General features: G+C 40.8%; 1 protein-coding gene across 3 annotated transcripts in view; it reads left to right on the forward strand.

The window, feature by feature from the left end:
- Positions 1-3,220: 3,220 nt before the first annotated feature.
- PLXDC2 (plexin domain containing 2) overlaps positions 3,221-23,613 on the forward strand; it is a 225,650-nt gene continuing 205,257 nt past the window's right edge. The window contains exon 1 of one of the 3 annotated variants that reach the window (XM_032443073.2): positions 3,221-4,257. In XM_032443073.2, coding sequence (XP_032298964.2) covers positions 4,149-4,257 — 109 coding nt within the window. In that variant the 5' untranslated portion in view covers positions 3,221-4,148. The remainder of the gene's footprint in view (positions 4,258-23,613) is intronic. The other 2 variants (XM_085538689.1, XM_085538690.1) reach the window with 2 other exon arrangements.

The following is a 23,613-nucleotide window of genomic DNA, read 5'->3' on the forward strand; positions in this document are numbered from 1 at the left end:
AACACCTCACTATGACCATGTGAAACTCACTGCCTCAGTCAGATTCCCAGCAGTGACACTGCTCACCTTTCTGAGCCCTACACAGCTATCAGCAGAGCTCCAAAGAGAGGGAGGTGAATCTCAGTGCCAAATTGGCTGCAGGGCATTGGGGTCTATGTGCAGCCTCAATCTGTGATACTCATAGCATCGAGCTTGCCACTTAAAGGCCACAACTTCAATTTTGTCTCTGTATGGACTGATACAGGCAGAACAAGTATTATTTATGACTCTAGAATTATCTAGGTCTTCTCTCTGCAGCTGGGAAGCTAAGTAATTTGCTAGATGCTGCTCAGTTACAGAGGAAGATGGTGCTGGTTAAAGTCTGTTTCTTATACACAGGCACGATTGTCTGCAGCACAATTGCAAATTCAAATTCACTAAACAGGAAAACTCACTTTCGTTTGTTCTGGAAGGGAATACAGAGGTATTCTCCCTGCTTACCCAGACGCTGCAGGTACCTGTTAGTTCCTTTCTCCAAACAAAACAGAAATCCTACCCTGACTCTTCAAACTAAAAATCAGGTACTTTCTAGGTTGGTGCTCACTACATAGGGCCCCCACGTGCACCCATTCCAGCTAAGTAAATAACCATGTGTTAAAATGAGAAATGCTGAAAACTTTGCTTTCTGTGATCAGAGACAACAAGACCAGAAGGCACACAGGTTGAAGAGACTGTGCTCATTTAACAAGAAAAAAAATATCTTAAATGAATGTGTGAATGAGAATGAGCACCTGAAAGTAGTATGATAATAGAGTACGATGAACAGGGAGAATGTTCCCTCCCTTCTTTTCTGAATGACTGATGTTATAACCAGAGATGCTGGTGCTATGCACAAAGAGAAAAATATTAGGCCATATCATTATATGGCAAAAATGAAAGCATTTGTGTTGATTTCTGTGGAACCAGTGCCACTGCAAGATACAACCCAAGATAGGTGAGGGGAGTGGGAGGACAGAAGTACATGAGAGTAATGAAAAATGATCACAGGTACCACATCCCAAGTGAGTACAGCTCTGGAAGCCTTCAAGAAACTTTCCCTTCCAATTTACTTCTGCATTATAAATAACAGTGAACAAACATGCTTCTCTGAGAAGAATGCCTCTCTAGCAGTGAGATCCTGTCATTAATCATTAATACATATATCCTTGTTAGCTTTATTTTCAGTGCAATACAGTGTTTTTACTCATGGCTTTACACACAATTATGTCAAGATATAGCTATGTGCTGATCATATTTTTGAATACAAGAGAGACGGTGCATACAGCCTTCATTGGAGAGCACCCTGAAGCACAAGGAAGCACTGAATGTAGTGTCTGTGTGCCACCCTTTCGGTGAGCATGCTGCTAAACTGGTGCACAACTAGATGGAGCACTGCAAATTAGGGCTGCAGGACCAAGATGTTGCTGGCACTTTTATCTGCAGCTGCACACTTCAGTTGGCTATTGCTAATCGTTAGCATACAGAGTTTTTGTCATCCATCTATGAAGAATATAAATCTGAAACTATAAATCTTCTCTGCAAGACTGAGAAGCAGATTGAAAATGAAAGAAAATTTGACTTGCCCTCATTTAGGCTTTTCTCAACTACATATAGAGGGCTTAAAGGATTTATTATTGTATAGCTTAGCAAAATGTGCACTTTGTCTTCAAGTCGTTCAAGCCTTTCTTAACATTTACTATAATATTGTAATATGCTAATTTACGTTTCAAAAGAACAAAAGCATATGAAAACAGGCCTTGAATGTTCTCCAGCTCTTACTGTTCCTATTCTCATCTAACAATGATGCTGACGAACAGCTGAGAAGCATTTGTTCCTTAGCACCGACTCCTCATTCCTTCCAGCAAGGGCCAAAAGCTCAATAACACGCTCAGCAGCTCTGGTAAAACTTGGGGGAACTTTGGCAGTACAAACTTTACTGGTATCAGCCTTCAGATACACAATCAGTTGCTGCGTATACTATATAGCAATATACAGAGGTTGCTCCAAAAGTGATGTCTCACATTTATTTCCAAGGAAACTATGACAGATACAAAGAGAACAATAGCACTATTGGATAGAGCACATTCTCAGCTATAAAGCACTATTTTTCAACATAGTCACCACCATTAACTATGCATTTTCACCAGCCACGAGCAAGAATTTGCATTCTGCACTTGTCAAAATCTGCACCAGTGGAGGTGACCCACTGTTGCCATCACCACTCCTGAAACGCCCACCACCTCAGCTCTCACATTCACTGTTTGATCTCCAGAAGCATTCAGCAAGTGTCAGTGAATGTCAGTGGGTGCCATTTTTTCCATGTGGAGGAATTAAATTCCACACCTTTGCTTCATCCGCACTTCTGACACAACACCATTCTGTCAGACTGCCCCTCTGCTGCCATCTGTCACATGGCAACAGCCTGCAGTACAATATTGGTGGGAAGGTTCAGCCTCTACTGCCATATCACCAACCTCCTCTTCTGACACTGTGGGCCAACATCACAAAATAGGAAGCATTACTTTTGGAGCAGCCCATGTAAATTATAATATTTTTTATTACACTTCAGATACTTCTGCTTATACTTCAAATATAATTCTCAAAACCACAAGTGTTCTGCTTTTGTGGACACATAAGTGCATCAAACATTACAGAGCGAGGCAATTACAGTGGGGCTGATGAATTCTTAATCTCACCAACAGCGGTAAATTGAGGAACACGATCTCGTCGCTGGTTGTTCCTTCGTGATTAAGTACTAGTTATCTGTAATGTCAAACATTCTGTAGCCCTATTTATTTGATTAATTTAATTGTCACTCTAATTAACTTAATTATTTCGTAGCAAGGGTTGTGAGGTGCATTCACGGCTCCGTAGAGAGCTCGGCTGATTCCCAGCCTTGTATTACTCCGAGCGGGTACAAAGCCGCTGCCCCTCTCGCTCGGTTGTGTCTGAGTGACGGTAGTGCCCTCCGCTCGCTTCTGCCTCCGTGCTGCTGTTCGCAGATTAACACAGGGGATGGGATAAATCACAGCGCGTTAAATTAAGCGCGTAGATCCATTGTTGAAGGACGGATAGGATGGACCTCCTTGTACTTTCGTAGCGCTGAGCGCACCTAACCGCCTCACTTGCAGAGGGAAAAGGAACAAAAACAGAGGAGGGCTTTGCGGGAGGGGGGCTGGGGGGTGAAAGGAAGCTGGTTGCTCCGGAAGCCAAGTAAAAATATGGAGTAGGGGGAGGCGGTAAAGGGGTCTTGGAGGTTTGACGCTCCGCGGAATGGACCCATCCTTACAAAGCAACTTCTGAATCTCCAGGCGAGTCTGGGCCCGGACCTCCTCGTCCCGCAGAGCGGCAGGTTCGGGCCGTGGGGCTGTGCGTGCTGCTCCCGGCCTCCCCCCACGGCTCCGGGACGGCGCCTCCTGGGCCGAGCAGCAGCCGCGGAGCGAGCGAAGCGCTTGCGCCCCACCGAGCTCCGGGAGGCGGTAGAGTGGGCTGCACCGGGATCCGGGGAACCGCCCGCCTCCCTCCGCTGCCCTCGGCCTCGAGTTGACAGCCGCGGAAACCTCCCGAAAGGAGAACTTGTCTGCCGCCCCGCCGCCCGCATTCTCTCCCGCGGCGCATCCGCCAGCATCCGCCCGCCCTCTGGGTGCTGCCCTCCCACCCGGGGGTTCGGGGCCGACCCGCCGACTCCAGCTGGAAGGTTTCCTCGCTCGCGGTGTGTCGAGGGGAGGCACCGTCCCCAAGGCACCCAAGCCTCACCCTGCGGGGGAAGGGAGTTGGGTGGGGGCAAGCCAGGAAGGGAGGATCTCCGCGGCTCTCCTAAAATCAATCAGCAGGCTGCAAGGAGGAAGAGTTTGGCACTTCGCAGGCGAGACTGGGCTTGTTTTCCCCAGCAGTGATGCCGCTGGACTGAGAGCGGCGCGGCCGCACAAGTTGGGGAGACGGAGCCTTCCCCATCCACCTCTCCCCAGCCCCGCTCCAGCCCCCGCCGCCCCTCCATGAGAGCTCCTGCGAGGGGAGGGCGACTCGGCGCCTGCTAGGGCTGCTCCCCGCCGCCTGCCGACTTCCCCACCCTCCGACGAGGAACGGCGCGCACCCCGCACCCCGGAGAGTTGTCTCGGCAGCTCCGTGCTATGGCGAGGCTGCGGAGAAGCAAACTAGCCGCTGGATTTCTATTACTTTTCCAGTTCCTGAGCGAGCGCTGCCAGCTCGTCGGCGGAGAGACTGCGAGTCAAAGCCGCGGTAAGTGAGGCCGGTACCTGCCGGGCGGGGCAACACGGCTGAACCCCGGGCCGGGAGGGGGGGTTCCGTGCCACCTCTCCCAGCAACACCGCGGGGCCTGAGGCCGGAGAGGGGGAGTGCGGATTGGGTTTCGGCTCCCTCTGCCCCCCGGGATGACCGCGGCGCCGGGTTTGCACCCCTCCTTTGCCGGCTTCTCCAGGAAGAGCTCTTCCTCGCTTTATTTATTTATTTGAATGAGAACTCGGGACTTTCCTCCCTCCACCATAAGTGGGAGCTTTTCTCAGTCTCTCCGCGGGATCTCTGTAGGTTCCTTTCGCGGCTGTTCTGAGAAGTGTTCTATTGAGAATCGAGAGAGGCTCCGAGGAGACCGAGGCAGCGGGGAAGGCGGGCAGGATGCCCTGTCCCCCCCTTCCCATAGCTGCGGGGCCCCGCCGCAGCCCCAGCAGCGTAGGAGGGGAAGCAAAGTTTCCCCTTATCTCCCGCTGGGAGAGCTAGCGGGCACTCTGCTTTCCCCGTAGTTTGAAGCTTTCCGTGAAAACCAGGAGCTGAGAGAGGGATCTTGGAGCATCCCCTGAGGGCTGTGGGAGCTGTTAGTTCAGAACGAGAGATTTGCCCTGCTGCCTAAGTTTGGTTGTGGTGGTATCAGGGTCCTCCCGGAGGCACCTGTTAGTGCGTGGCACACAGCACCTGCGGTGTGTTTCACACAGCACGGGGCTCCCTTCTGACCGCTAAAGCCTTTGCGTCCCGCATTCCTGTGCTGCGGAGGGGAGAGCTGCCGAGGGAAGCTCAGTGCGTCTGCAGATAGCTATTTGAATAGTGAGTGAGGAAAGGCTTCGTTTTGCACACCGGGGGATCTTGCTGCGGCACCTTCTATCTTGTATCTTTGTATCTGCACTTGTAAAAGCTCTGCTTTTGTGGTTGAAGTACCAGTCAGTTTTATATCAGCTGAAATATGTCTGTGGTGTACCCGAGCTGCCCCTTTCTCTATAAGTCTGGTATAGACCTGTGGAGTTCTGAGGTCACAGAGTAAGTGCCCCAAACAGGAGAGCCGTGGGAGCTCTCTGCATTGCTAACTGAGATGTGCCAGGCAGAGAGGACTTTTCCCATACAGGAAAAGGCTGGGAATGGCTAAAGGGCCAGGTAGCTCAGCAGGTTGCTTGGGGCTCATACAGCGCGTGGGGCTGAAGGGAAAAAGCAGGAGACTGTACATGTAGCGTTGCAAGATGTATGTTGCTGCTCTTGAGGCTCTGGATAGCAGTTGTTGGAGTTTGATAATGTTATTGTGTGAAAAGGAAGCGTGGCTGTGAGACTACAGAAAGAAAATGATCCTTTTGCGTGGCAGAGGACTGTTTTCACCTATTGCCGTTGTACCGTTAAAATAAAGAGTTGTATTTCATTTAGTCAGCAACAATTTATCAGTAGACAAAGAATAGCTGCTTGTTACTCAGTGAGGCTTTTGAGCTGTAATAGTCATCAAGGTCTGTGCTAGGAGGTGCTCAGCAGAAGCTGCACCAGCAGCTTGCTTATTCCTAAGATGCTGGTTAGTGCCTGGTGTGTTACTGTGCACAGCAGGAAGTAGCAAGGAGTTAACAATAAATAAACATTACCTTGACATGTAATGCATTCTGAAGAAAATATATGAAGAGATTGTTGCCTTCTGCTGCTGAAGTGGATGATCTCATGCCAGTTTTGACAGATGAGTGTCTATAACCATAAAGTCTTTTCCTTTCCACCTTGGATAAAAGGTTTGCATTATGACAGCAATACTCAGGTGTCATTAACGTAATCAGATTCACATTTAACACGTTTTCATCATTACAGTTTTTAGAAGTTTTAATACTGTTGCTTTTCTACAGTATGTATCTCAGTATATAGACTGCTTCTAATCAGTAAGTAGACAACTATTAATTTAAAGCTGGAGGGACTCAACTTCAGGTTCTGTGAGCCAGAATAAAGAGTTGTTTCAAAGTTTCACTCTATTTAGCATCCAGTGTATCCTTTTGGAGTAGCTCAGATGAGACCTTTGAAGAATTAAAGTAGAAACCAGATCTTTGAAGTAGCTGCGGATACTTAAGGGGAAGCCGGTTCTGATATGTTCAGTGGCAGAACACCATCGTGAAAGTGAATGAGATTAACAGTCTCATTTAAGCAGCAGAAATTTGTTAAGTATGCCCTTAAGAGCTAGAACCAGGAGAGGGTTTCTGAGGATGGCACCAAAGGGCTGTGACATGATTTCAATATAAACTAGGGGGGAAAGAAAATAAAACAACCACCAATAAATACATAAATACTGTCGCCCCCGTCCCCCAACAAGTTCCTAGAATTACCTCCCTGGGTACAATCAAGTGGGATCCATTGAAGCGAAGCCGCTTCCCAGGCACGCCGGCACCCGCCTGCTGCCCTGGGTGATGTGTTCGAGCTGGGGCTGCGAGGAGCGGGGTTGTCCCCGCCAGAGGGCACCGCGGCCGCTGCAGCTCCCGGAGCGTGGGCACGGCTTCCTCTGCCTTGGGGAAAACGCTCCCCATCAAGAATGAAAGTTCTTAAACGTAAGGTTTGTGTTCAGCGCGTGTTTGATAGTAACCGAACTGCGTGTGACATGAATTCAGTGAGCTTAAGCAAAGTGCTCCTTTGAAAGCTCGCCCAACAATGAGGAGTGTTTGAGGGCTGGCTGCTCGCTGAAACGTTGCAATGGGAAGCTGTGAACGTGTTGTGTTCTTTAGCTAACACAGTCAGAATCAGGAGGCTGCGATTGCAATTTCTCTTCTGGCAAAGCATATTCTAGGTATAATTTATACTCACTGGACTGCTGCTGTCTTCAAGCATTGCCATTCAAAGAGGGTAGAATTACTTTCATGAGATAAACTACTGTTAGTGCTTATTTAGTATTTATCTACTGAAATAGTCACAGGTTTGTACAGCTTGAGTTTACTCTGTTTAGAATATTGCTGTCACAGGTGTGCACCTGCTGCTTTTATCTTACAAGTATCAAGCCAGTTATGACTTAAGACAACACGTGTACCAGAATTTTTTCTCTTTGCATTCAAAATTACTTTCTTTTTTTCTATACACGATCTGTAAATAGAAACAATCACTGAAGTATCCCAGTGACATTTACAAGTCAGTCCTTTTTGCAAATTTGAAGCATTCTACCAAGAATTCTCTATGAAGAAGTAATCTCTTAACTTTCAACCTGGTTCTTCCTTTTATTTTATTTCAGTTTTTTGTAATTGTCATTTCTGCTGGAATTGTGGTTTGAAGTATTGATAACAAGGGGCAGATAAATCAAGGCCATGATAAGATTGACTTAGTTATTAAAGTCACTCTCATAGAAATTCATTTCCACGGTTATAGTGTGAGGAAAAATAGTCACAGTTCATTGAAGGTTTGAAAATCCTCTGGGGACAACTGTTTCTGTTTGGTTATAAATGTTCCTCCTTGCAGTTTTCATGTTCAGAGAGGCACTTAAATACCCAGCAAACACTTGACTCCGAATCTGATTCTTGTTCTGGCCCTTAACTAGGAGTTGATTATAAATAACAGGGAAACCACCTTCCTATGCTGTAGATGTGTAGGAAATGACAAAAATGATCTTTATATTTGAAAAGTCCTTTCACTGTGGGCAGCAATTTATTAGCGACACATAAAGGCTGTTTAAAGCAAAATGCTGAAGCAACATCTGCTGTGCTGAATACCACATTCCTCTGAAAACCTTTGCAGTTCACTAAAGCAGTTTCCTGTAGGACAAGAGACTCCTGAGGCCATGAAAGGATCAGGTGAGGGAATTCATAATGTCAGGTAATAAGAGAGACCCACTGAGAAAAATAGTTGCAGGCTATTTTTAGTGTTAGTTATTCATGATGTGTGAGTTAGCACATTCATTAAAGTGTTTTGGCCCAGTGGAGCAGGGCTGCTGTTCTCTGCACCTGCACTGACTTCAGAAGATGGAGGTTTGGACATGGAGCTGTGTTTCATGCAGGACTATGGGATACTGCTCAGCGATGCCCCTTTGCTTTGCTGCTTTGCTTTGAATTAAGTTAGTGATGGATGTCATACCAAAACCACTCTGTCTGAATCCTACTATGGTTTTTTTTTGTTTGTTTGTTTGTTTTTTTTTTCCTTTAAGGAACTGATTTTTTTGTTTTGATTTTCTTTCTTTTTAAAGGAAGCTTCATCATTTGACTCTGTTTTTTGCAAAAGTCACTGTGGTTTTATTGGGATCCCTGGAGTACTGAGCAGTGGTGCTGTTTGTAACTCTGAAGGCACTGGCAACAAGAAAACTCTATAGTTGCCTCAGTTTCAAAACCAATTGAGGCCACATTCTGTGTATTGGTGTAACTTCTATGAGTACAAGTTCCCAGTGTGGTTCATGCTTCCTAAGGAAAATGAGTACCAATGCAATTTGAGAAGGCAGTAGTTAAGGTAAGCGTGTGCTGGGGCCCTGTGTGCAGGGAAGTGAACAAAAGGTCATTTGACAGGAGCATTTCTCATCTAGTACGAGGAAATGTTGTATGCTTGCCAGCAGTGTGAAATTATATCCAACTATTTGGTTTGATGAGGGCTGAGCTGGGAGTGTTAATGTGGTGCAATTGGCAGATGTTGTATTTACTAAACCAGAGAATTGCGTAATCACAGCAGGAACTTGAATAGCCCAGGAGATTACTTTCCATGGAAAAGTATGCAGACAAGCCATGCTAAGTGCACGTGGGTTTTGTTTTCATTTGTGGCTTCTGAAAAATGAGCTTAAAGCATTGCTGTGAGGTAATGTTTGGGAGTGCTGGATGCTGTATGTCATCATGGAATGCTTCCACTTCCTCACTCTTCTCTTCCTCATCCAACAAATAAACAGAGCCTCAGTTAGCTTTCCTTGCTGTCAGCATTGGTCAATCATTTGTGCTAATTGTCCTCATAAACTCTGGATTTGAAAAAGCTTGTGTAACATATTAGTCTCCCTTCACCAAACATCAGTGCGTAGGCGTGTTCTTTCTAGCTGGATTCGGCCCAATGTTTTTCTCTTCTAAAACAAGCATGCGCAGCAGGTTCTTAGACCAGATTCAGGGTCAGGCTTAGCACTTGACTCAAACACTCAGTTTTAGAAGCAGCAAACATTATGGTTGGATTCATCAGGAGAAATGTAGGGATAAATATAGGAATACAAGACATACAGTGATGCCATCTTTTCCGCTCTGCAGTTATAAGATCCCAACAGGATCTTATAATCCTCATTTCCAAGCCCTGTGTTTCAAGAAATATGTAGACCAGTTGGAAAATGTCATATGAAGAAAAACTGAAAGAAATGTTAGAGAGAATGAAACTAAGAGGTGACATGGTAATAACCTTCGAGTACATAAGTACATCTGCAGCCACAGGAATAACTTGTCCTTAACAAGAAATAATGACTTAAATTACAACGGGGAGTTCTGAATGATATGGCTATGGAAGTAGATTATCTCTGAGTAGTCTTAATCACTGAAACAGGTTAGATAAACATATGTTTGAAATGTCATTCTGTCCTGAAATGCAGCTGTTACTGCCTTGGAGCAAATGGCTGGATTCTTTGACCCTTCAAGGTCTCTCCTAGATAACTTGAATCATTCTGTATGAGTAGTTTTAAGTTTATAAGAGTTCACCTTGAACTCAGCAGCTAGATAAAATTTAAGCATGAATTCAAGCGCTCTCTTAGCTTGAGGCCTCTATTCCTCATTTGTCAATGATATGCATGGCTGTAATGTGATTTTAACTTGCACTTTCTGTATCTACTGACAAGGGAAGACATTTAAAATGCTGCTTGGTAGAGTTTTCCTGCTGTGAAATAAGGCTTTTAAAATGAGGTCTTATTCTAACCTGTTTTAACACTTATCTTTTAGTGCTAACACTACCTAGGTTGCATTATAAGTAGATATATATATATAAATAGTGTTCTCATAGAGACGCTTTGGGACGTTAAGCATACGTTACTTCTTCAATGTATCCTTATTTAGTAAGAAATTCTTGACTTGGATAGGAAGTGTTCTACAAATTGTATACATAAACCTTTAAATTAAAACAGTTTTGGTTTTGTTTTGAAGTATTTCAAATGTATGTTTCATGGTGAATTCTAGGAGCTATGGTCCATTTCTTTATAGATATAACTAAACCATTTGAAAGGTTTGCTTATATTACAGTAATGGAACACCATGCATTAAGCAGCTTTCCTTAACAGCTGTAGTTACTATGGCAGATTCTTTTGGAGGTTTCAGCTCAGCATGCATACTCTAGAAGTAGAATAGGATGCAGTTATCCAGTAATGAGCACACACATAGAACTGTAGTTTGTTCTTGTATTCAAGAATTACCTTTGTAACTTTTTTTTTATCCACCCCCCCCCCCCCCCCCCCAACTGTAATATGAATTCTGAAAGCATTGAATGAGCAACAGTGCATCTGGGCTGAATTATTACAACTTTCCTCTTCACAAGAGTTGCTACTAGGCTGATCGTAAAAGTCAAGTATCATCTATCATAAATTCTGTCTCTTCTGAAAGGTGAAGAGTTTAAGAGGGGGAGTTCATTACTATGCTGGCTTTTGTTTCAATGAGTCAGCGATTTAACCAGAAATTCATTGGAAAATGTTATTTTGGCATCCGTAGAAAACTGAGAGCAGGGACACAAGTTGATTTGGATGTTGGCAGGACTCTTTACTAGTACAGTTGCTCTATGATGTTCCCCAGCTGCATGTTTCTGCTTTCACATTGTGGATATATGTGATTCTCCTTTTGAAGCCTGCTGATATGTATTTTGCACTGTAGCTTCAGTAACCCTGAGATATAAATCCAGGGCCCTCTGTTAGCAATCCTTTTGTTGCTTAACTGTTTTCAGAGTAGGCTCTTCTCTCCCTGGTTTATCCTCCCATTGCCCTTCTTGCCCTCTTCAGGAATTGCTTCCTTATCACCTGCAGTGGTTCAGTAGTTCACATGGCTGTACAGTAGGTCAGATTTTCTCATTAGGATAGATTCTGGAAGGTAGGGGAGGCATCCTTCACTTTCAGTTGTGGAAGGATTTTGAAACAGGTTCAACTACGCTAAGCCTGGCTCTATGAACAGCAAGAGGCCAAAATTAGGTCTCTTGAAAGCTCTTTGTAGGGACCACTTTATTGCAAAGCATGAAGTCCAGTTCACCTTGAGCACTACACCAGGACCTTAATCTCAGTATCCTATAGCACGGAAGGTACTGCTACTGTCAAGTTTCCTGTTCATTCATTGTACACAACACAGATTCCCTGAGTATTTTTATTCACTTCCCTGTTTCTACCTCAATACATAACATAATGTGTTAAGTAAAGAACAAGCAGGCACAAACACAATGCCTTATTTAGCACAACTTCATAGGGAACAGATTGAAAAGATCACAGTGTCATCAAAGATGAGGATAAAACGATGAGGAGAATGCATGCAATATTTTTAAACCTCTTAATATTGTAAATCCTCTTAGAAGAGTAGAAAAATCTAGAAAAGTAAAATATGTGACTTCTTTTTAATATTATCAATTATTATATAAATTAAGTAAAAAAAGTCAATGAAGCAGGTTGAATTTAGACAATTATGTCAGATCTGACATGCTCTTGCCAATTACTTCAAGTGGGAAGTGTCAAAAAAACTAATTTTAAATTTCATGTTTTAATGGTGACAAAACGCTTCACTTAAAATTTGCATTTTGACTTTTAGATGAAAAATGCTGATACATCTTAATATAATCTAGTTGAAAAGCACTTTTGCTTGGAGTTTGTGCATATATACATACTCATTCATATCCTATAGTAAACATTGATCTTTATTTGTAATCAGAACAAGATCAGAATTTCAACTTAAAGTGGAAAACTAATTTTCTAGTCAAATTTAAGGGAGATTTCTGACCCTTGAGAATTTGGCCAAGTAGGTGCTTTAAAAACAGTCCATCTAATCTTGGAGGATTCTTACTATTATTTGATAACAGAAAAGGAGAAAATGACCAAAAGATCTTGTCTTGATCATGCAGTTAGTGGGCTTTTCACTTGATAACATATTTCTCATTCCGGTTGCTTCTTGTTAATATGATATTCATGAAGCAACTAAATTAAAGGAGAGCACATTTTCCAGATTGCGGCTGCTGTAAAGATAATAGATTTATGGTTTATTTGCAGTGAAAGCATTTATGGACTAGAAGCTTAGCATTTGGTGTATTGCAGAAACCTGACCTCAATATCAACACAGAATGGTTCCTATTTAAACATATATCTACTGATCTAGGCTGTAGTCTGAAAACAAAGAAAATGGATGGGGTGAGTAACTATTATAGATTAACATCAGTTCTGGTTCCCATTGACTTTATTGAATCTGTTATCCATTTGCTTTAAAAATATTTTCATGGAGAAAGTATGCATGATTCAATACTTCTTAGTTAAATCTTGCTTAATTTGCATAGTAAATAATTTCCATGTATAATTGGAAGTACAGTGCTTCTTGTGTTTGCATTAAATGAAGGAAAGCAGAAGGGATCTTTCTCCAATTAAGCATCGAGCTAAGCTAAAATATGACAGCTTTCAGTTTTGATTGCATTCATGTATCGAGCCTTCCTAAAACTCCATTTCATTGGCAGTACTGCAATCTGTTGGAGACATTTACATCTTTCCAATGAGCACGTAAAATAATAGCAATAGTAATTTGTCCTTGAAATTTCTTGCTTAGGACCCCGGTTTTTTGGGTGTGGGGTTGGTTGTTGGTTTGTTGTTGTGTTTTGTTGGGTTTTTTTTGTTTGTTTGTTTGGTTTGTTTTGTTGTTTTTTGTTTTAATTTTTTTTCTTTTTTGACATTAACATATACATTTTGTCTATGAGGACAGGCTGAGACAGCTGGGGCTGTTCAGTGTGGAGATGAGAAGGCTCTGGGGAGACCTGAGTGCGGCTTTTCAGTGTCTACAAGGGGCTGTAAGAAAGAAAGGGACAGACTCTTTAGCATGGTCTGCTGTGATAAGACAAGGGGAAATGGTTTCAAACTAAAAGAGGGGAAATTTAGATTGGGTATAAGGAAGAAGTTTCTTATGATTAGAGTGGTGTGGCACTGGCACAAGTTGCCCAGAGAGGTGGTGGATGCCCCATCCCTAGAGAAATTCCAGGTCAGGCTGAATGGGGCTCTGACCACCTGATCTAGCTGTAGGTGTCCTTTTTCACTGCAGAGGGGTTGGACTAGGTGATCTTTAGAGGTCCCTTCCAGCTCAAGCAATTCTATGATTTAGCTTTTTTAGCTCATTTTCTCTCTTGCACGATCATTTGGACATTTACTGCAAAGATAATAATATTGATTTTGTTTCAGTTCAGCGTCATTTTCAGGAACAGCATACATGACATAAAACTGCTCTGTCTTTAGTACACTTGTCAGTTTGAATGGGAAAGTAACTACTATTATCTTTTGTCAGCCTCTTTAGCTAGCCATGTATCCTAAAAAGTAGTTTAGCACTTAAAATGAGGAGGTTTCCATACGTCCTCAACTGGGATTATTGAGTTCTGCTATACTAGGGACAAGCTTCATACTTACTTTCTTTTAATATTTTTCTGGATATGAGTTTGTGTTTTTTTCAGCTGATTAGAGTAATTTTAATTCTCTAATATTATGCCTTACTACAGGCTTGAATTCAACTTGTGTTCCTGACTTTGCTTAGGTACTCTCTAGTGCTAGGCCCCAGACTTGGTTCCCATAATTTGCCAGCATGTTCTTCGTGAGCTCTGCTTCTCCACTGCTGTGTTGCTGGCCACATGTGTGTTTCAGTTTCCTTAATTATTCTCACAATTATCATTATCCATTAGCATCCTTATTCTTGGAAGAGGTAAGGAAAAAGCCTTATTTTATAAATAGGAAAGTGGTTTTGAAAAGTGACAAGCTTGCCAAAGTAAAAAGCGTGCAAATCCTGTCTCAGAGTGTATGAGTTACTTGCTTCTGCAATAACATGCTTATTTTTCCAGTTTCCCCTTGCTGCATCTAATTCAAAGCTGTAATTTCTCATCCTTGAATTCCCCAAGATACGATTTTAAGCCCCGATCAGATCTTTTTTTCAAAGGACCTAAGGCTATATGGGAAAAAATTAGTGATTAGTGCACAGACAACAAGACTGACTTTGGGACTGCTGTAGTTCTTGCCATTTAGGATGTCCCTCTCCTCAAAGAGTCTTTCAGAAAGAGAGGGATGGATATATCTCTCGGTCATTTATAAATCAGATCCCAAGCTGCAATGTTTTATATCCTAATAATAATATAATCCAGGACTGATGGATATTCTAGGTACAGTCAGTGCTCTCTGGTGTCTGAGGTTTTATCACCAGTAGTGGGTTTTGTGTGTTCTGCAGAAATGATGCTTGGCTTTTAAAATAAATACACTGATTTTAAAATTAATTTCCCCCCTCCCTCCTTTAATTTGGAAAGGGATTGAGACTTCTTATTCAAGATCAGTAGAGCCACCAATGGAAAGCAAAAACAAAACAAACATACAAACAAAACATCAAAAATAAAACCAGAAGACTTTATGCTCTGGAATATATGGTCCTACCTTCCCTAGACTCCAGTTCTGTAAAGCTTCCCACCCAAAGATTTGCTTCCCAGTAGCAACATATGCCAGTGTTACACTGAAGATGGAAAGGCTGAAAAAGGTGTAGATGTTTGATTTCTCTCTTATCTTGGACATAGTTGGAGATTAGTTTGGGGTTTAGTTGGCCCGGGGGGGTTCCACCCCATTTACAGCAGTGGCAATAAGTTTTGCAGCATCATTGTAGACCCTGAAAAAAGTTTCTAGAGAGAAGGTTCTTTTGAGCAGGCAGAAAAGATCAACTGCAACATCCCCATATTGCTGTAGTGGGTAGGAGTAGAAAACTATAGAAAATAATCTGTTCTCTAAAATACATGTTACATTCTTCTCTAAGAGCTGGACACTGTGATTTATATATTTATTTATTATATGCAATACACATTTAGTAGATACACAAAGTAAATATTCTCTTAGAATTTATGATCTGCCTGCATGGGGCTGAAAAGAGGCCTGAGCTTGAAAAGCAGTAAGAAATGTTCAGCTCATATCAAAGTTAAGTGCAAACACTTATCACATGCAGCTGCTCAAATGCAAATTTATGATTTATTGTTCCACTCTTTACACAAACAAAATTGATGTTCACTTTGAGAGATGACCCAGATATGTTAATAAATCATGTTCTTTTTCCACAGGCAAGTTTAGATAATAATCTGAAAGTGAGGTCTTCAGGTTAGGAAGCTGTGTTCAGCTTTATCTGCACAAGTTTGCTGTAGTTATTGTGGACTGTATAATAAAACCAGTACTTTTCATTTTAGCCATGAGTCTTCAATGTGTGTATTTGAATTTCATTACTTTATCCCTGTTCTGCTGTTTTATGGCACAGATTAGTGGAGGTGCATACCAAACAAGCATTCCTACTGAAATTTAACAACTCTGGGGCCAGGGAGATTGTCAAGTGCTTATGTCTTGCAATGACACAGTCAAGTGTTATTGATTGTCATAAATCCACTGCAGTTTTAAGTTCACCTCTCTAATTACCAGTTGGTCTTTGAGACTGACACTAGTACAGTTTTGTTGGTTCTCTGTTTTCAAGGATCTATTATTTGGAGATCTAGGGAAAGATTTTCAGACTTTTAACTAGAATTGAAATCTATTTAGTTTTTTTTCATTAAGAATGGCAGGGAAATACATTGATTTACTATTAAAATAACAATAGTTGCTACCCTTGCAAGTCTCAATTTGGCACAGCACTTAAAAATGTGATTGAAGTATGCGCTTGAAGCGCTTGAAGGAAAGTGCATGTGTAAGATCTTTGCCAAAGCTGTTCTAGAAAGAAAAAAAAAAAAAAAAAAAGTATGGTAGGTGTTACTGAAATACTTATAGGAACATTAACATCCAGAATTTAATTTAAGAAAAAAACAAATTAAAACTCTGTCCTCACAGAGTTCAGCAGAGACACAGTTTAATCCTATGACAACAGTTTGGGCCAATTTGAGAAGAGACCTTAGCCTACAGAGCTTTCCCTCTAAATCTGTACTGTGCTTAACAGCCCTTCATGTATGTGAAATATTGCAGTGTAAGATCTTTGGTCACAGTGCAGCTAAATACCACTTTCCCATGGGTAGTAATCATGGCTTGTATTCTCCTACAAAGAGAATGAGTGGCAGTGATTTTTACCTTGATGCCAGAATTGTACTGCATTTCTCAAAGTTGTTTAATGTATTCCCAGCTTGGGACTGGTGTTCTTCTACCTCTTTATCACTGATGTAGACTATGGGATCAAGTGTAACCTCAGCAAATTTACTTGTGACACCAAGCTGAGTGGTGCTGTTGACACATCCAGAGGTACTTGACAGGCTTAAAAAAAATGGGCCCATGTGAACCTAGTGAGGTTCAACAAAGCCAAATGCAGGGTGTTGTACATAGGTTGGAGCAATCCCAGTTATGCATACAGACTGGAAGCAGAGCTACTTGAGATGTAGGCCTGTGGAGAAAACTTGGATGTCCTGGTGTACAAAAAGCTGCACGTGAGCCAGCAGTGTGTGTTTGCAGCTCAGAAGGCTGACTGTATCCTCGGCCCCCAGCACAATTAAGGTGCAGAGATGTTGGAGTGGTCCAGAGGAGGGTCACAAAGATGATCTGAGGGCTGAAGCACCTCTCCTATGAAGAAAGGTTGAGGAAACTGGACTTGTTTAGCTTGGAGAAGGCTCCAGAGAGACCTTATTGAGTGCTTCCAGTAACTGAGGGAAGCTTAGAAGCAGGAGGGGAGGTGAGGCAGTGGTACAGCTGCCCAGAGGAGCTGTGAATGCCCTGTCAACTGTTCAAGTCCAAGTTGGATGGGGCACTGGACTGCCTGATCTGGTGGTTGGCAGCCCTGCCCTTGGCAGGGGGTCTGGAACTAGATGATCCTTAAAGTCCCATCCAACCTAAGCTGTTCTGATTTCAGAGATCTTCACGCTCTTGAAATAGAAAAAAGAAGAGCAAGTAGAGCAGAGTCAGTATGTTGATTATGGGAGTGATCACGTTTGCTGTGTGGGAGCAATAGACAGGTTCAATTCACTTTATGTTTCAACAGTCATATTAATTCAACTGGGCTACTCAACCTGAAAGTCTAGAACAAAGAGATCAAAACATTCACATAGATTTAAAAAATATGTATGTTACTTTGAGTACAAGTATTCTACTCTTTTAATTTAAATCTGTAGGGAGACAGAAAATGAACACAGGAAAAATTACAAACAAACAAAAAAAAACAAACAAACAGAAAAACCACCCTTTTTTTTTTTCCTATGTCTGTATTAGGATATGCTTCTAGGCATTCAGGAGCAAGGCTTTTTTCTTTTCAGTTCCTAAACACCTTTTTTAGCAAGATACCACAGGATTGGTTTGGGAAAAGGTTGAGTGGGAACCTTCTGGTCTGTGACACTTTTAAGATCCATTTGTTTATACGCTCCTATAAAAATGCTTTTCTGAAGGAAGGAGACAGAGTAAAAAATAAAAATAATGATAATGATAAATATAAGCTGAATTTCTTTGGCTCTATGGTAATTATCTATATTTACAGCTGTACTGTGGCAATATTGGTTTAACTTGGAGCTTGACAGAATATCCTCTGCCTATCACTGTAAATCACTGTTAGAAAGCACTAAGAACGTAGCCCAAAATAATGACTTCATTATAAATGGGATGCTGAATGTACATGTGTTCTGCTCTCGTTGTGCATTCGTCTGCAGTTACGGGCTATATTTCCTTAACTTGTTGTCTCATGTGGTAGATCATTTATCTTCGTTTGCCAAGGTAAATTGCTCCAGTCTTCATCTTACCCAGGAATCGTAAGCATGTTTGTGGTTCAGAGGTGCCCATCCCCCACAACTTACTCTTTCCTTCACAGGAGGCACTTATGCTCTTACTTAGGTATTGCAATACCCAACTGCTGATGTACTGGTACAAAAGTCATTGAACTATAGCTATTCATGCTGTTCATACTTATCCGGCCAAAGGGCATTTGAAGAATAATAGCCATCACTCTACAAACATCCTGAGATATCCCATGGATATTTCATGATTTAAGATCATGTCATGTTTTTTCTGCTTCCCATCACTTTCGATGTTTATGCTGTTATATATTTTACTTATCATTTACGAATTTAGAATGGATGGCTTTGAATTCTGAAACAACTATTTGTAAGCTTCTGTACAGGTTTCATCATCATCATACTTTAAAGTGCTTTGTTAAGACTGATGGATTTAGCCACAAAACTACCATGTCTGATAATGGATATTATTTATTTTCATTTCACCAGTGGAGAACTAGAGTATTGAGTGACTTGCCAAGATCACACACTGGAGATTTAGTATATGGACCAGAAAAAAATCCCAGCATCCTAATTTGTATTTTCACATTTAACCTTCAGAATAACCATTGTGATATTTCACAGGGATGAAGGTGGAGACTTAAAATTGAATTTAGAAGAGCAACTTACTGAGACACAAGTCGACAGCCTCTTTACAGTTTCTGTCAGAACTCCACCATCCTGCCAGCAGCTTTTTAACTTTTATTTAAATAGTTGGCAACCCAAGACTGTTTTTTTCCCTCTTTGCTACTCAAAGTTGCCATTCATGCTTACTGCTAAGTAGAGCTGCAACCTCTTGGAATAATTAGGGAATTTGTTTTGTATAGTTGTACAGTTAACAAATTTCTTCTCAACTTTCTTTTCAATATTTTCCTTCAGTGCTGTGAGCAGGCAGAAGTGCAATTCAGGTAAAGGTAAAGGAGCAGTCAGAAATCTGTACTGTCCTGGGGAAAAGACTTATTAGAGAACTGGAGACTTAGAAGGGTCTGGGATTACTTTCTGCATCTCTTATGTCCTTGTGAAGCAGATAATGAAAGCCCTAGAGATCTCCTTAGAAGAAGACAAATCTGGAGAAATGCCATAGCCCAAGGATAGTAACATGACTGAGACTTTATTTCTAAATGCATTTTACTAACAACATGAGTTTCTCTGCCTTAATGTGAAAATACAGCAGCAAAGGTGTACAACTCTAACACTGCTTTCTTGTCTTACATAAAGTGTAGCTGGTCTTCCTCTTAAGTGTATTGCAAATTCACAGGTACAAAAAATACTTACTAAATGTCATAACTGAGCATGGCTTTGAGGCCTACCAGCATTTAGACGCATTCTAAAGATTAAGCTCTGCTGAAGGACCCCTGTTATACAGGAGGCTAGTTGTAGGCTGAAGGACCCCTGTTATACAGGAGGCTAGTGGTAGGCTGGAAACCAGTATGCCTTTCATCAGCCTAGTTTACCTGACAGAGATAAGCCAAGTTACTGAACAGTTATTATCAAAGAAATGATGACCATGAAACCACAGCCAAATGTGAACTGTTAATTTTCTTGTGCAATATATGCAACTGAACATTCCATATAATTTATAGGCCTCTTGCAATGTAAAATTAATGACCTGTACAATTTATTTTAGGGTCTTATATAAATTAAATGCATCAGCTGGATGTTTTTCTTTTCTCTAAAGAACAGTTATCTGATTTGGAAATTTAATCAAGTCATCAAACAAATTATCTGAGTTCTGAAAGATATACAATTCAATGAATATTTAGAGTATATATATAGGAAAAAATATGTTATTTTTTTTTTTTTTGGTCATTTCTTTAATAATATCCATGAAGCATGTTATTCATTTATCTAAGAATGTCTGGCTTTTCAGTGATCATGCTCTCAGCAGAATTGAAAATATGAGAATTTAGCCATAAGATGAAATAACTTAGTTAGATCTCTCCATTCTGTCTGTTACTGCAGAGTTTTCTGAGTATTTTATCTTTGCCATTTAGCACTGAAGTCAGCAAGACTAAATGCTCAAAATCTCCTTAAGCACTTCTGTTTGTCAGTTTAAATGGTTGTATTTTGCATGTAGTTTGGGCAAGTTTATTCACCTACAATAATACCTGACAATGTGAAGGTTGTACAGTGACCTTAGTAAGAATTTCAATTGTGTGCATATTGGATACCAGTCATTTAGTGTTAGAAATCACAATGGCAAAGATGATAGTCAGTCTTGGAACATGATGGAGGTTTTTATTATTTCTAGCCCCACATAGTGTATTTGAGTATATCTTTCTTGAAGAACATTTTCCATTGATTCCTGAAGAGTTCATCTCTGTGACTGCAACCAGCCTGGGGCAAACTGCTGCTCTGGGAAGCACTAGGCAGAGTGCACAGTCCTGTGATCCTGGCTTTCTTTGCTTCTTGAGACTAAATATTATTTAAGAAAATATAAAATGTCAAAACTGAAAGGATGCAGAATGAATTGGATATATTTAGTGTTAGAGTTGTGGAAATGGAGGTCTCCTGTGATGAGTATCTATCCTGTTTTGCATAATGTATAGGTGAGAGATATGCATGTGTATATGTATATACGTATCTGTATACCTATTTAAAGTTCCAAATTCATCACACAATGCTTTTTCTTTGCCTTCATTCTTCATTTCCCTGTTTATGCAACAGTTTCCATAGTCTTTATAGGAAGGATGTTGTTTTTAAAACTGTGTATTTATTTCCCAGAGGTAGAATTCCTTTTACCATTCTAAGACCACTTTCCATTTATTGAAGTGTTACTTTGGTTTATTGGTACAACAGTGTATTGAGGAGAGTGCAGTGCAGTTTATCCTAGCTTAATTATTATTGTCAGTACTTTATCTTCTTTTTTTTACTCACTAAAAATTGAAGTTACAGAAGACTGCAAGTTTCAAGCAATTATCTTTTTATATTTTTAGGTTTACTTTTAATTTCTGTTTTTCCTGGTAGTAGCTCATAGTGCATTAAATAAAATTACTATTAGGGATATCAAAGTTCTTCTCACTTTTTTTCAGGCCTTACACAGGCAACTTTCTAAGCTGATGATCATTGTGTACTGCTGTACTTACAGATGTACACTACATTTTCTTTTCTTTCTCTGGTGAAAATCCCAGTGGTTCAGTAACAGTTTGCCTATTCAGGTTTGTAGCAGACCCTGACAGAACAGGCAGGGTCCGGCTGCTCACAGTCACTGACTGCAGCCCAGAAGGAGGAAGGTGCATGAGGCTTACAAAAGCTCTTCAAGGTAGAGGGGGAGCCATGCAATAACAGCATGGAAGTGCAGTACAGTACAATCTGGTCTACCAGTGTCTGATACAGTTCTTGTAAGGGTGGTAAATCTTGAGGTTCTGGCATGATAAAATTGGGCCTTCAAGGTTTTTAGGTTTAAGAGCTAAAACGAGTTGAAACAAAAGCTGAATCATGTGATATCAATCCTGTAGCAGCTATTTACTGCTTCAAAACTGTACATAAGCTTCAGGATCAAGTTTTGAGGAAGAAAATCCCCTATTTATTCATACATCTGATGATTGGTTTCTCTGTAGCAGCTGGATACTATATGTACTTGGCATAAGTTATATACTCAGCATACAAAAGCAAATAGCAAAAATAAGCTTGAATTAAAACAAGATGATTTGAGTTTACTGCTCTTAAAATACTCTTCTCTGATTTGGGGAAGCAGGAACTGAAGACACTGGGAACGCCTAATGACTTCATAAATAGACTGCGCTGGCAGATATGCCTATGTAATTTCCTGCTCTTGAGAGCTTTATGACCTCTTCAGCCTTGACTGTCTGTCTTTTACTGTAGTCCTCCATCTGCTGATGCGAATGAATCTTAAGATGAACAGTTTTGAGCAGCAGAACAGCTTTTTTACCTCAGCAAACTATTACCAGCTTCAACAACAATCCTCATTAGGACACCCAAAGTGATGCATTTTGGAAGAGAGGTCTAATCATAGACCTAGGAAAGCATGAATAAACATAGTGGGCCCACAGGAGTTAAAGAAGTGGCTTTGTTTGAAGAGCCTTTCTGGATTTTAACACTCAAAAAGATGTTTCATGAGTTTATCCAAATATTTTTTGCAAAGAAACTCTTATCCTTCTTCTCCCATAGTAACAGTTCATTTAAAAACATTCTCAACTGAATATCGGTCCAGGTTCAATCTGTATGCTACTGAGCTTTTCTGTTTGTTTCACAGAGAGTTTTGTAAACAAAGAAAAATGAATTCTCCATTTATTTATTTATTTATTTATTTCCCCTAAGCCTTCGTTAAATTAGGAAGTTGTGGTTACTGGGGAAACAAAAAGCTTTCACTGTAATACACTTTGCTGACTCCATTTAACTGTCTAGAAAGCCCAATAAGAAAAAAATTTTGGATAGCCAAAGATCCTAGAAGGCATGCACAAAAAAGGATAGATTAGCAAAAAATATTGGTGCCACGGAGATTCACAATGAGAGGAATAGCGAGATTTTCTAAACAACACCTAAGTAAGATCTTTTAAATAATTAAGAATACAATGGCCAGCAACTCTTATAACTAATTTAATTAAAAAGAGAACACAGAAGGATATGTGAGATGGCACTGAGGTTTATCATTTATTGTAATCACCAAAACAAATGAAGTCCCTGCTTTTCGTACTGACCATGGGAATGCACACAGGATGAAACTGCAAATGAGAATGGGAAAAAGGCAAATTCACTACCAAGGGGAAACAAAATGTACAAAGTGAATGCACCCATTTCCACAGCACACACTAAACTAGTCTGCCAAACTCTGAGGTCTTGGTGGGTTTGGAGAATAGCAAATACTGTTCTTGTGTCCCAGAATGAGAAAAAATATTGATTTATTTACCTTTGATTTTTAGTATTTAAGGTGAAATGCTAGAGAAAATAACCAGAATTTGCCACAGTTAGGTTTACCTGGCTAATTAGGAGGCATTTATGAGAAATAATATATTATTATTTCCCTTTTTAGGAAAAAAATCTGTTGTGGGCCTTCTTCTACATCTGTATACAGAGATTTGATACGGTATCTCATAGGAGTTGGTAGTTGAATCAGGAATCTGGTGAATAATAAAAGAATTGGACATGGAAAGACTGCATGACAAAATAGCTTCCTTCCAACTAGAAATTATTGTAAACTGGCTTTGAGATGGTTCATTTTAGATCTTTACCTGATAAAATTGCAAAGATAAAAAATAAAAACTGGAAGTGTGCTGTTGAATTAATGCTGTTGTACTGATGATCTTTTCCTTTTAATTTGTGTCTGAGGAGAAGCAGACGATCGTGTGAAGATAATTAGGAGATATTAGATGGAAAAGGCATGAATTAATAGAAAGTTCAAATTCACACCTTTAGTGATGTACAATCAAGATTTCTATTTGTAAGCTCAAGAAAACTATCATCTACATCATTACTGGGGAAAGGCTGGATCTTAAAAATGTGCAGCAGATGTGGAAAAGG

This window comes from Coturnix japonica, chromosome 2, assembly GCF_054131305.1.
Source record: "Coturnix japonica strain WE chromosome 2, WE-NBRP24, whole genome shotgun sequence".
In the NCBI taxonomy this organism is placed as follows: domain Eukaryota; kingdom Metazoa; phylum Chordata; class Aves; order Galliformes; family Phasianidae; genus Coturnix; species Coturnix japonica.